At 38.6% G+C, this 14,101-nt stretch overlaps 1 protein-coding gene across 4 annotated transcripts; it reads right to left on the bottom strand.

Moving 5' to 3' along the window:
- Positions 1-7,381: 7,381 nt before the first annotated feature.
- On the bottom strand, positions 7,382-12,000 carry LOC138039126 (uncharacterized). Of its 4 annotated transcripts, none has more exons than XM_068885306.1 (5): positions 11,806-12,000; positions 10,802-10,835; positions 9,963-10,059; positions 9,138-9,174; positions 7,382-9,028 (listed from the first exon to the last, which is right to left on the bottom strand). In XM_068885306.1, the coding sequence occupies exons 1-4, from the start codon at positions 11,868-11,870 to the stop codon at positions 9,146-9,148; spliced, it is 225 nt and encodes a 74-aa protein (XP_068741407.1). In that variant the 5' UTR covers positions 11,871-12,000; the 3' UTR covers positions 7,382-9,028; positions 9,138-9,145. The 4 variants fall into 4 exon arrangements, 2 of the variants coding, with proteins under 2 accessions (XP_068741407.1, XP_068741406.1); XM_068885305.1 differs by lacking the exon at positions 9,138-9,174 and having other exon boundaries at positions 7,382-8,964; positions 8,996-9,028; XR_011130372.1 differs by lacking the exon at positions 10,802-10,835.
- Between the last annotated feature and the right edge of the window lie 2,101 nt (positions 12,001-14,101).

The following is a 14,101-nucleotide window of genomic DNA, read 5'->3' as shown; positions in this document are numbered from 1 at the left end:
TAAAGTACGGCTTTTTTCATTCAGAACTTTTGCATGTAAATATCTTTTTGAGTGTATGTTATCAGGATTCCCATACAAATCCTTATAATTTTTAACCCTCCGAGCCTGGGCTGCCTGTGATTTTAGTTTTGCTTCGTTTCCCGATGATCTGGGCCGTCAACGACAAGGCCTTTTCACCATTATCATTGTACAATTTCTGAAGCAAATTTGAGTTTTTTCTTGTGGAGAAGTGCTTCATACCCACATTTGTTGGTTATAAAAAGACTTAATGGCAATAAACAAGAGAAAAAAGATTCTCGCCGGGCAGGTGACAAAAATCTAAAAATGCAAAATCAAAAACCTTGAAAAAACTCGTAAAAAGAACAAAAAGACCCTTTATATTTGTTTGACACTCCGCGGCATATCTAAAAGGCTTCAGTAATTTAACATAGCGCGTTATTTATTTTTTAAGCCTCATTTACACTAGTAAGTTTTCCTTGGCAGTGTAAATGGAAAAATATGACAATTTTGTCCTTGACAAGCGTCCTTGTTCAAAAACTGGCTTGCTAGTTTTTGAACAAGGAAACTTGTCAAGGACGATATTTGCTAGTGTAAATTACTTGTCAAGTGCACTTGTCAAGGAAAACTTGTCATATTTCCCATTTACATTACCAAGGAAAACTTGTCAAGGATAAACTTTTCAAGGAGAACTTGCTAGTGTGTACAGGCGGCAAGTTTTCCTTGACAAGTGGGCTTGTCAAGGAAAACTTGCTAGTGTAAAAGAGGCTTTAAAGCATGCCAAGCACGTGATTTCAGCATTCGTTCGTTAAGAGATGTCAAATGCACGTCGAACCATGACGGTTGCGTGAAGTGCTGCTGGTTGGACCTAAAGCATGTTATGGCCATGACGAGGGCCATAGTTGCGAGGGCTAAACAAAAGACATTTGAGGGCATGATTGAGTGCGCTCTGTTGTCCAAGTAGGGGTTAAACTTCCCAGCATCTGTTTAGCAATTTACTATTATCAATGGCGTCAAGATGGAAAAATACATCTTCCTTCTGAAAACATAAAGGATTTTGACAGGACAAAAAGAAGCGTAGAACTGCTAGATTCGAAGCTCACGAGTGCTTTTTGAAGTGCCCAATTAACATACGAGACAAATGGTCAATCTGTCGTGGGCCCCCGAGTATGCTTTTTTACATCTCACACCAACTTACAACTGATTTCTTGTCATTTTTGGTGCTAATTAAAGACAATGTGACAACTGAGCAAAGCGAGATAACTTAAAAGGCTTCCGCTTTTCTCCGTCGTACGCAGGTTTCTTTGTTAATTTCCTTGAAAAGAATTAAATATTAACTTTCCATTTAATTAAAAATATACATATGTAATTATTTTAATGATAAAATCGAAGGCTTCAGAGGTAATACATTCCTTTTTTGCCACAGCTCTGTTTTGTATGATCCCAAACTGACGTCAAATTGAGAAAAGCTGCAAGTGAGCTGAGAAAATTCCGCAACTTTCCAATAAAGGAAACATTTAAACGAAACCATTTCTCTGCCCCATGCATATATTGTTTACTTATAAAGGTTTTAAATCGGTCGAATGAGACCCAACCATAGTAACGCCACCAACCGTAAAAAGACCAAGGGCATTTGAATTCAATAGCACGGAACCTTGATAAGTATATGAAAGGAGTTCATAATAATCTTGTTTTTCCACTCGCCCTAAAAATGTGCGCAACCTTTATGCTAGGCAATAAAAACCAAAACATCCATGGCCTCAAAGCATTTCAGCAAAATTGGCTCATTATTAAAAGATATCATAGCTGTCAACTGCTGTTGCTACCGGATTCTTTCAACTGTACATAGCGCCGGAATGAAAGAAGGAAGAGTTTTCCCTTGGAAAACAAACAAACATTTAAATTATTGATATAGTTCTCTCTTTACCATAATTTTAAATCAAGAAGGATTTTTGTTGCTAGGAGAACGTTTTGTACTTGTTTGAAAGTGGCGTGTCTCTAACCGACCAATAAGGAATCTTAAATGATTGAAACTAAAATTCTCCAAAGTGGTTCCTTGTGGGAGGTTTGGAGGTTTGGATGTGGCGTGTTTTCATAAACCAATGAGAATGCTTCTTTTATTTTTTCCCATTAAAAATTCCTTGGAAGAAATTGGTAAGAACAAGTACACACATTTCATAAAAATCTAAATCGCAACTGAAAAGAATGACTCTTGGTTGGTAAACTCAGCGGCTTGCAGTGAGCTTTGATTTATTATGCAGTCGACATTATGGATTGTGAATGTACTGCAAATCTATGAGTACTTCGCCGCCACTCTTTGTGCTCTCATAAAGGTTTATCCCTCTGTTGGCTGTGTTGATTCGCGGTTTGACAACCGGTGTAAAAGCTTCTCGGAACGAAAGGACCGCACTGGATATCGTCGCAATGGGCCACGTTTTGCTCGCAGCTGTGTCCGACGGCGCTTGTATGGAAGCTATTAAATCAATTCAAGGAAAATTTGGGTACATACTGATTATAAATCCTTAGTGATTATTCTTGTGTTAATGTTTCATATCGTTGCTGAGATCAATTGGTCGATGTTGTTGGAAAGAATTTCCCGTCTTCAGTTGATGGCTCAACAGCATTAACCAGATTTAAATTTAAAGTTTTCAGAGATGTGATTTGCATACTTTGATCAAGTGGTGTTGAATTTACTGGCTGAATTGCAAATATTTCGCATAGAGCGACAATGAAAAATTGGGTACATATTGACTGTAAATTCGTAGTGATTATTCTTGTGCTGATGTTTCATATCGTTGCTGAGATCAATAGTGGCTATTGTTGGAAAGAATTTCACGTCTTGGTGGCTCAACAGCATTAACTAGATTAAATGTAAGGTTATTAGAGATGTGATTTGCATACTTCGATCAAATGGTGTTGAATTTATGGCTGAATTGCAAATATTTTGCATAGAGCCACTTAATTGGGCAACCTTCGAGGAAGATCAAGACCAAAGAAGATCGATCTGAGCAGGAGGAAGAAATCATTAGCTAGAAGGCGTGGTCACTGTGCAAGGAGTTGATAGAGTTCTTCGATGGTGACTCGGGGATACTCGGACAAAATCCGTGTGCTTCGTTGCAGGAGTCGAAACTACGACGACCTTCTGATTAATAGTTCGAATTCTCTAATCCAGATAGAATCATTCCTGATGAACTTTACATTTTTACAATATCATCTCCCCAGTTCGTATTTTTACTTTTTTTTATTCGGTGATACACAACTACAGAAAAAAAACCAGCTAAAATTACAGCAAAGGATAAATGTGACAAAAATATAAATGTGTCAAATCGTCCCTGCATCCAAGCGACTCACTCTCTTCATTACTGGATTCGTCTTTGGAACATGATCTTAACTCAGCAATGTCCTCTCAAAAACCCTGAATATCGAGGAAGAAGTCGCTTTTATCCGGGGTAAGGCCCCAGGATAATAAGGCGAACGTCGAGGATGAGAATGCAGAAGAGTCTTGCGATGGAAAAATTGCCAAAGAGGAGTTCTGAGAGCGGCCAGGATTATGCTGCTGTTGAGTCTATTGAAGCAGTTGGTTCTCAGTTGCCTCTACTTGGAGATAGACAATATCAGTCAAGAAATCATTTCCTTCTAAGTCCAACGGAGACAGGAATAGGTCCTTCAAGTCGGGGTGGTTTGATCGCCACCCGTGGCTACACTGCAGTGAAAGTATGGATGCTGTGTTTGCCGATTAAGTCTACGTATGCCTCGAAGGCAACTCAGACAGTCAAGTGCAGGTAATGGGTTCCTGGTATAGTGAATACAAATTTACTATGATGACTCTTACAGATGTCAAGATTCAGACACAGCCCCTGTTATGTTTTGTAATTTTTACTATATCCATTGGTTTGCTGAGGCAGTGGAAGTACCAATGAATTGACGTTTTACAATTGTTGTGCTTCCGTTGGGCAAGGCAGTCGATGTAACTCATATTGGCTTTTTATTGGGAATACCAGGGATATTGTAGTTCTAATACGGAAACCATGGAAATAAATATTCATGTTTTGTGATCACGTATAATTACTTTTACTAAGCCTCTTGGATCATTTAAATGCACTGTGCTTTTGCTTAAGAGTTTTCCTCTATCAAGCACTTAAAATTTAAAAGCCCGAAATGCTGAGAAGTACACTTTCTGGTGTTTCGTTTTCAAAGTTGCTTAAAATCTTTGTGCCCCCTCAGTTTTTCAGCGCCTGCTACGGCCCTGCATTGAGAATGATAATCCATCAGAAAAAAAGGATTTGGGTTAAGGAGGGGGAGGAACTCCACCTTGTGGTTCACCACCGCCGAGAGGTTTCCTTTAGAAGCTCAATTTTTTAAATGGGAGTTACGTGGTTGCGTATTATTTGTGAAGGACGCTCCTCTCAAGGTTGAGGGGTCGAGGTAGTTGGTCATAAGATGGCCTTGAGGACTAAGAGGCTACGCCTGGTCTGCATCCCTATGTGCAGCCTCCAAGCTTCAATAATTTCTTCCTGTTATGCACGCTTTTTACTAGCTAATGAAATAAGGTTGTTGCCCGTTGCATCAACGTCAAGAATAAAAAGGGCGTTTTCACGTTTATGAGATATCAAACTCCACCTTGTGAACCGGTGTAGTAGTCTAACTTTACCGGTCGTTTTCGATAGTCGTTTTACCTCCAGAACTATGGAAATGAGTTGTTTCAACCAAACAAGTGCCTTGTCTCCTCGGCTCCTGCCTCAGCGATGCCGTTTTAGACGGAGAAGAGTCTTCATATACTACTCCGGTTCCCTCTCTTAGCTCTGTATTTGTTAACCTGATGCCATTAAAAAATGTCATGCTGGGGCGACTCACACCGGCGCGAGTTCACTCCAGGTTGCTGCACCGGAGGGAAATCTTTCAAGGGTACCATGTAAACGAGGAACGACTACTTGTTCCGGTGTGAAATCGGCCTCTCGGAACCTCCCGGTGTGCGACGGTGTGGTCGACGGTGTGCTGGAATGGATAGCACATGCGTACTTTTCCTAAGGTCTCATTCCTGAAGACAAATTTTGTCTTTCATTCAGGTACCCTTTAGAACTAGAGCTTAGAATGCCCCCAGAAAATTAACTCACTTGAATACCTGCTTTAATCGAGATGCACTAAATACCGGTAAGTTAGTATGCTCAAAAGTATTGTAATAGTAAAGACCTCAGATCTGGTTCTGGTCACCTAAACAAGAAATACTGGCATGAATGTCACGAACTTTGTGGGGTGGGGGTCTGCTGGAACAGAACCCCTTGACTTTGGGGTGGAGACCTTGGCCAGAGAAACGAGAATTGTTCATGCTGTCGATGAAGAAAACATGGGCACGGCAGTGATGTCACAGGAGGAAGACTTGTCTTTGGATATTCAAGATGTGTTTGGTGATATTCGTTCGCGAAGTGTGTCACCAGCGCCCTCAGTGTCAAGCAACACATTGCGTTCAGAAGTTGAAGCAAAGTCAAATATAAAATGAGTGACCTCAACCGAGGCATTCGTTGATAACAAGCGTGAAAAACTTCAAAAGAAACTCACGCGGGAAGGAAAGCAGGGCATCCTGCTTCAGCATTCACAGAATAATGCAGAAGCAGTTGGAACTTCAACAAGCCGTGATTGATGGTCTAACCAAAGAAGATGAAGGATTAGAGGCAGCCTTAAAATCAATGGCTGAATCATCAGCATTATTTAATAAGACCTTCAACAGGTCGCCAGTTGATGTTCAATGCAATGCAGCAGTCAGGAAATATGGGTTATCCTCCATCAAATCAACTTGCATTTAATGTAAGCAATTATGGGTCTAATTGCTCTCAATTCCCTCCCTTGCACCCCACCAATCACATGTCAGCCATCCAGGAACATGCAGAGCAACACAATTTTTATTCCGATAGGTACAGTTGTAGGGAATAAATATAGTGTACTCTTCAGTGTTAAATTGCTACTATGATCAAAAAATCCACTTCCCTTTTTCCTTCAGATTTTGAAAGCGTGTTTGCTTGACACCTGACTGGCAAACTTTTGAGCTTGGAATTATATCCAAAGGCTGTTTGCTTTGAGTGCAAGTTTTGGATTTCACGGTCTGCCATTACTCTTGTTCAAGACTGACCGATTGTACCTCAGAGGGTTGGATTGAGGATAAGATTATTATACATGCAAAACACGAGTTCAAAACTCTGAAAGCTCGAAACAACCGTGTTGCATATTAATTTACGTGCGTGCACACGCATTGCATTTTTAAACTAGTGAGTCTTTGACGTCATCTTATCCTTGATCCAGCTCTCTTGAAGATTCTTAATGGTAGTAATGGTGGACCATTAAATAGGAAACTTCCAGTCAAAATAAACAGGTGTCTTTTTTAAATGAAGGTTTTTACGACTGAAGTTTTAAAAACCTTCAGTCACTTAGTGTTCAATTAACATAGTTTTGAAATAGAAAGAAAAAGTGGAATTGATATTTGGTCATACAGTGTAGTAGCACTTTAAAAGTTGAAGTTTTCTTATACAGAGTTTAACAAGTTACATGTACGTGTAATATCAGTTCTGCCTGTTCAGTGCTAAAAGTTGAAGTTGTGTTAAAAGTTGTGTTATGATCTATTGTTGAAAACTCAGCTCTGTTGAATTAGCATATGTCGTAACGGCTGGCGGCCACGTTTATCGAGCCTCCTGAACAAAACGACGCTATGGTCACTAAACAGGAGATTCAGACACTTCTCAATGAAGCGATCAAGCCCTTAGAGAGGAAAATTGATATTACGACAACAAACTTTGCTGAACTCAAGAAGTCAGTGGAGTTTTTGGATCAAAAGTACGAAGACGTTCTCTCACAGCTTCGGCTGGCTAATGAAAAATACATGCAGCAGTCACGAAAGTTAAACGAGTTAGAGTCCGCGTTTGAAAATGTATTCATGGGTATAACACCAGATATGCTTCCAAACATAATTTATGTAAACCGAAAGAGCGAACTAACTCTGGAAAACAAACAGTTGCCTTTGCAGCATCTGTTCTCTGGGATGATATCCCAGTTACTAAGACTTAAAAAACCTAAATGCCTTCAAATTCTCAAAAAAATTAAAACATTATCTGCTGTCAGAGCAACATTCTGAAACTTTGTCCTAAAATCTTCCACTCTTCTGTTTTACATTTATTTATTTATTTATTAATTCTGTTCTCCATCTTTTGTTATAGGTAACGTAAAGTAACTGGGAGCTAACTTGAAAACTACCCAGTTAATTAGCCTCCAGACTCAATATTTGTGCACTATTCTAGTTCCTTTTTTTTTTTTTTTCATATTTATATATATTTAAGCTTGTACAAGAGTGAATAAAGTGTTGTTGTTGCTGAATCTCATACAATAAGTGCTTTCTGTATAAAAAAATGTTCAGTGTTTATTTAATGTCATGGGTTTCAAAAAACACCTAGGTAACAATTTTGAAGACAGTTTCATGAAGAGTTGGGATTTTACCAGTTTGGTCAATTTGCTAGCCAGGGCTGGGTTGTTCAATTACCAAGGTTAAGATAACCCAGGGTTAGTGTGAAATTTGAATGTAGAAGTGGAAGCTTAAAATGCAAATTCAGTTTACAGTGTAACTCTTTTTGTGTACAATTTAATGATTGTATGCTCTTAAAAGAATAAAGAAAATTATCAGAGAAAATGCTTCTGAAGAAGAGATCCCAGGTTTGTGGTAATTGGCCTTCAAACAACTGAGCCCTGGATAAAAAAAATAAACCAGTGCTGTTGTTCCTCTTACTGTAGTTGATATCTTTAAATATATTACTGTTTCAACCAATTTTTTTATTATGGTTGCTCCAGCCCTGAGCAGGCTTTTTTTTTAATCAGTTATTTTTTTTACAGGAAGATTAAAACTGCCTTTTTTCTTTTTTGCATAATATCCAAATATTGTATTGTATAGAAAAACAACAGCAACATTTGTTTTATGTTTGGCCTTGCTGATAGAGAAACTGGATGTACCATTGCCTGTAAAATGTCCACATCATTTAAGTTGACGATGATCAAATATTAATTTTATCAAATACAACTTTGCAGGGTATATTTTGCTCATATTGTAAACTAACTGCTTTGAATGAAGCTGTACAAGACACCATTTATTTTGACAAGCATTCATAGCACAAAATGCCTTAGGAGGAGTGTTCACTAAAGAAGTCTTTAATAATGTCTCTGATCCTTTTTTCCTTCTGAAGAGGTGAATGTATACCTCTTGTCAGTTGTTCCTGATGGCTGGATCTCATGATCCCTTTGTATGCGGTCATTGACAGCAGTGCCATTGATTGCAACATTACGCTCCTTGTACCAACTGTACAACCCAATCACGTAATAATTATTACTGGTACTTCCAGGAGTTTAAAGGTCAGAGACCCTGATAGTATTGGCCATCTTGCTTTCAGCCTCCCATAAGTGCATTCTATCGCATTCCTGGCATCTCACAACATATGGTTGAATACAACCTGGGCATCAGTTGAACATGTGGCAAACTCTTTCATCACATGAGGTAATAGAGAATAAGCAGGATCCCCAAGCAATATCAAACCAAACTTGTCTCTGCCAGGAAGTAATGTTCTTCATAAAAATGGCTGGTTTTGCTTGTTGATTGAACTGCATGAAAATACTTTTCCATCATGTGTTCCACCTGGCCATCTTATGTCAACATCAATGAATTTGCCAAGGAAGTCACACACACCCTACACATTTATTGTATATTTCATTTTGTAAGAATAGTACTCTTGTGAGTTGAGGTATGGTTGCATGATGAGGATGTGCATTCCATCCACTGCACCAACAACCATTGGAAACACTGTCTTTTGTCCCAGCCTGCAATTAGCCTCTCAAGGGAAGGTATTTCTTTAGGCATATGGATATATTCAGGTAACAGGTGTTCACTGTTAGCATAACACACTGTACATTCTGTAACCGTCACTGTTGGGAATGCAACCCCAAATGTATTAGAAGTCATCAGAGCACTCCCTGTATCCTTGAGATAGTAAAGAGTTATGGCAACCTGTTGGAAAGATCGTAAGTTTCAGATTGTGGGTCAGACTGTTTTGAACAAAATCACACCAAACTGATTTTGTGACTGTTTTGCAAAGTACTTAGTGTTACTAAGGCACCTTGAAGTTCAGCCGGGGTGAGGGGCAAATTCAGTGACTGAAAAGTAAAACAATAACAAAGAGACGCTTAGAGGCGTGTTTGAATGACAGCATGTTAACAATTGGGGTTTTTGGATAATGTTTGAAAGTTACCAGTATTTAATCCCTTGACTTTGTTTGGGTCAATTTTGTCTTGCATTTTCCCAGCCCTTCTGCTGTTTACATGTATATCAGGGCATGCAAACATGGAAATTGTTTTTTCATAAATATTAGATCATAGATCAACATACATACATGTATGTATGTATGGCGTGAAATTGTTTAAAGTGCAAATAACATAATTTCTGATGAAAGTGTAAAATAAAATGCGGGTTTCCACCGTGCAAATAACATAATGCTCTGGAGTCAAAATTCGTAATTTATATACATACATGTATGTATGTATGGCGTGAAATTGTTTAAAGAGGAATATATGACCAACAGAATGATTAAAGCCCTCTTTGTTTCAGCAATCAATGGTACTCTAGTTATCTGGAGCACTACACTGCTAAGTATTTACTGTATTTCAGGGATCCCCATTTGCAGTCATCTGGTCACCCCAGACGACTTAAAACCCGTCCTGACGACTATAAAAACTCCAAAGGTCGTCCGTTGGACAGTGAAGTTTTAATTGATGTCTTTTCGTGAATGTCACCAAATGCTATAATATAGAATGTAATTTCGTTCTTATTGCTTTCCATCAAATGGAAACTTCCAGCACTTAAACTCTCAAGGCATCAAGTGCCATCTTTGACCACGCGGTATTTTCCATGAAATGATTGCAAGCTCAATTTTCATGTATCTCACCCCTGGCATGGTTGTTAGCACGTCGTTTAGCAAAGAGCAAAGGGCGACTGGTGGTCCCAGCTGATAATGTGGCTTTAGTTACAAGTTGTTTCGCCACCTATGGCAAAAAGGAAAACAAAAGAAATGGAACATGCTGCTTTCGAACAGGAAAAACACAAAATCTTGGTAGCATTTAAAAGAAAGACACTTATACAGGAGCGTCGAAACTTTGGGTCTTTAAATAGTAACTTTGTAAGCCACATTCAAGTTCATTTTGTCGTGGCAGATATAGATCACTGTAAATCAGGTTTCCATGGTGCAAATAACATAATACTCCGGAGTCAAAATTCGTAATTTCTGATGAGAGTGTAAAATAAAACGCGGGTTTCCATGGTGCAAATAACATTATAATGCTCTGGAGTCAAAATTCGTAATTTCTGACGAGAGTGTAAAATAAAACGCGAATGCTCAAATCAAAGTGATTTTATCGACCACTTTCTATACTTATGCATTTTCCTGGGCAACTCAAAATTTGTCTGGGCAAGACGTAAGTTGCCCTGGTGTTTTGTGGTTCAATTTTACCTTTGGTCTGAATTCATTTTTCTTTGTGTTTGAGTATGATAATTTATAATAATCAGTTTAAAACAAAGCAAAATAAAACTTGAACCTTGGCAAAAACTGATTGACAACATATACTGGTACATCTTATTCCAGCATCAATCTTATTCTCTTATATTTATGTTAATGAGCCCTCATGGCCTCATATTATAATATTCTTTTGAATTCATTGGACGCGATCGAGGCAAAGAGGTCTAATTGAGATAATTAAAAGAATAAAATTGTTTCCATTTTGGACTGACCTTCTTTTCTGCTGAGAGTCCTAGCCGAGGGGATCTGTGGTTTGGTGAAATGTAGGGTCGAAGTTTATCAACAAGAGGCCTACAGCTTGAGATTATGTTCAAATTTCCTTATTCCACCTTAACTCGCATTATCTCGCACAACCTTGCCCACTCTTGCCACTGCAAAGTGGATACCAATTTAAATTGGCATGATCCATTCAAGCAAGATTCAGACCGGTCTGCCTGGGAAAAGGGGTCCACCTCAAAAGGTTTTGAAACTTTTCCGGTTGGACTGAACCATTCCATTGAGATTTGGAACAAACTTTTGGGAAATATTGGTTGAATGGATTGTGCTCAATACCTCAACCCACTCTCAGGGTAATTTCACAATTAATCCTCAAAGGGAAAGACACCAAAAAATACGAATTTCAAAAATTTGAAACAATATAGCAATTTGTAAGCCCCATCCTTCTGGAATTTCCAAATATTTCACCACTAAGATTTCATGAAGTTTTTCTTAGTACTTAATGGACAGTCAATGGAACTACCAGGAACAACTTGAACATGCACTAGCTACACTGTAGTTACCTAACAAAAAGGCTACAATGCTAAGCATGGCAGAAATTCCAGAGGTATGGGGTCACAGGGTCTAGAGAAACCCACATTGATTGCTAGTATTTTGGGCCGCAAAGTAAGTGACATTAATTAAAAGTAGAAACAGTGAATCCACGAAAAAGTTTTCATCAAATAATAAATTTACTTACACTTCTAAGCGAGACAAAGAAATACAATTTAAACATAATAACAGAATGTTAATTACAATAACGTTTTGCAAATGTAATACATGCAAGCTGTTTATGATAATGAAAGCAGCAGAATAATTATCATCTTATAATCTGATGAAGCTTAATGAAGATGATTCTAGCTGACAATGCTGGCTGAAAATGAAAGTCTGGGATGCAGCCAGAATCCTTTAAATACTCCACATACTGATTGCAGTCCATATTTCTTAATTATAAAGTTACCTGGTACATTTACTAGAAGATCTGTACATTGGTTCCACGTGACATCCTGTTTGGCTGGCAACCATAAGCCATGATTTATAAAGACTTGTTACATTTAGCCCTTAACCGAATAAAGGTTTTTGCATTGATAGCCAACTTCATTCGCCAGTTTTTAAATTACACCGGCCCTCTTGCTCAACTCATTGTCCTGGGAAGTTTTTATACGGGAAGCTTCAACGTGGCGTACATGACATCAAACCACGTTACAGCACCGCTGAGCCGATGGGATGCGAGGAAGATTCATCACTGACAACTCTCAAGGGTTTGCGAGACAAAGCCGATAATGGAAAGTACTCTTGTTCATCAAGTTAAATGAGGTATAGCTCTCTCCACAACTGTGAACACAAGTAAGCCTGAACAGAAAATAAAATCATTTATTTTTTGCTGTTTTGCTTGTCTGAGAATGATATTAAAATCAAGGTGTCTCTCACAGGAGTTTCTAAAATACAGAAACTGCTGTCTTTGAGTAAAGGCATCAATCTCCATTTGCAAGAGATTAAAATGAATTTATCCCGAGGGAACGAAAAGGCAATAGACCATTTTACTTGAAGCCGGTTCACTTCAGACAAGCCCTACGTCAGAGCACGTGGTTCCAATCTTTCTGAGGTACGCGACAACGATGACGTAATGTCTTATCTTATTTATTCAAAAGCCATTGGTGGTCTATTTTATGACTTTTGTCGATCCATATGAAATCCATGTCTTATCAAAACCCAACCAAAGCCGTTCGAAAACAATACGTACATTTTGAAAACAATAAAATGGCCGGAAAGTTATCACGCAAAACACAGTGATTCACGAATCACGTTTAATTCAAATCTTCATTCACGGGTCACGTTTAATTAAAAAAATTCGTTTGCGTGGACATGAAAAGATCTTACCATCTTTACGGCACGAATCACGAATATTTGTTCAAAAACCATTGGTGGTCTATTTATGACTTTTATCGATCCATGTGAAATCCATGTCCTATCAAAACCTAGCCTGAGATCATGCCCTCTCCCTATTATCCCTTATGTCTCGTCCGCCCTTGATAAAAAAAAAAAAAAAAACGCCTGATCGCAGGTTAATCAAAACCCAACCAAAGCCGTTCGAAAACAATACGGTGCATTTTTAAAACAATAAAATGGCCGGAAATTAATCACGCACAATACAGTGATTCACGAATCACGTGTAATTCAAACCTTCATTCACGGGTCATGTTTAATTAAAAAAATCGTTCACGTGGACATGAAAAGATCTTACCATCTTTAATCACGAATCACGAAGAAAAAAATTCTAAATCACGATTCACGAGAAAATAAATCGCCCCATCACGCTTCACGTAAAAAGTATAGGGCACCCTCTTGTTTCTTGAATAAATCACTTAACATCAGTATTTTAAGTGAGGGTAATCATTTATTCTTATTCAATATTCACTCTGTTGGCATTTTCCGATTCGGGCCTCCGTAAAATCTACAGATCGTATCGGGGTGCAAACGGAGTCGAATTATGTATCGTAACATGGTCTATTTTAATAACAACAATAAAAGCAAGGTGACACACGCTAACACCAAACCGGTGTGGCCAACACCATTCGCACAACCACAACCATTTCACCCGGTCAATGAGCAGCCATGGACAACTGTTTCGGCCTTTTGGGTCTCATCAGTATGGCGTAGCTAACATACTAAGCGAGTGTTTTTAGCACTCTTTTAATTGGCAGCTTCACATGCCATACATGAGGTAAGCTGGGTTGGGAACAGCAAAACTGTTCTCCCACGGCAAGCGCGTGGGAAGGTGAATCACATTAAGGGATCGGTGTGTGACGTAAATTAAATACAAGAATAAAAGCAAGGTGACACACGCTAACACCAACCGATCGATCGAGGATCGAGGATCGAGGGTCGAGGATCGAGGATCGAGGATCGAGGACCGAGGGCCGAGGACCGGGGATCGGGGATCCTCGATCTGCGATCCACAATGCCCAATCCCCAATCCCAATAATAATAATAATAATAATAATAATAATAATAATAATAAAAGAAAAAGCAATGTTAGGAATATACAGTGCGTGACAGTTGTTTAGCGTTACATCTTAGCCATCTTGATCTTAGCAATGACGTAAATAGCGTTTCCCTAGCAACCTCATCGAGAGTGTATAAGGAATAGCAGAAAGTAATTGTAATATTGCACTTTCCGTGACTTTCGTGTTCAATTCTTTTTTTTTTTTTTTTTTTGTTGGGGAGGCTTATTTTATTTAGCGAAACGCCAGGAA

The sequence above is a fragment of the Montipora capricornis genome, chromosome 2 (genome assembly GCF_036669925.1).
Source record: "Montipora capricornis isolate CH-2021 chromosome 2, ASM3666992v2, whole genome shotgun sequence".
In the NCBI taxonomy this organism is placed as follows: Eukaryota; Metazoa; Cnidaria; class Anthozoa; order Scleractinia; family Acroporidae; genus Montipora; species Montipora capricornis.
The sequence above is the reverse complement of the archived record's forward strand: the minus strand, read 5'-3'. Positions and strand labels throughout refer to the sequence as shown.

What these genes read in the sequence shown, in the direction of transcription:
- LOC138039126 (XM_068885305.1), bottom strand. Translation starts at nt 11,870, where the DNA reads ATGGTTGCCAGCCAAACAGGATGTCACGTGGAACCAATGTACAGATCT. An exon ending in GACTCTCAGCAGAAAAGAAG is followed by an intron (nt 10,060 to 10,801) that starts GTCAGTCCAAAA and finishes TTTTTGCCATAG; the next exon opens with GTGGCGAAACAACTTGTAAC. An exon ending in TTTACTATCTCAAGGATACA is followed by an intron (nt 8,965 to 8,995) that starts GGGAGTGCTCTG and finishes CTAATACATTTG; the next exon opens with GGGTTGCATTCCCAACAGTG.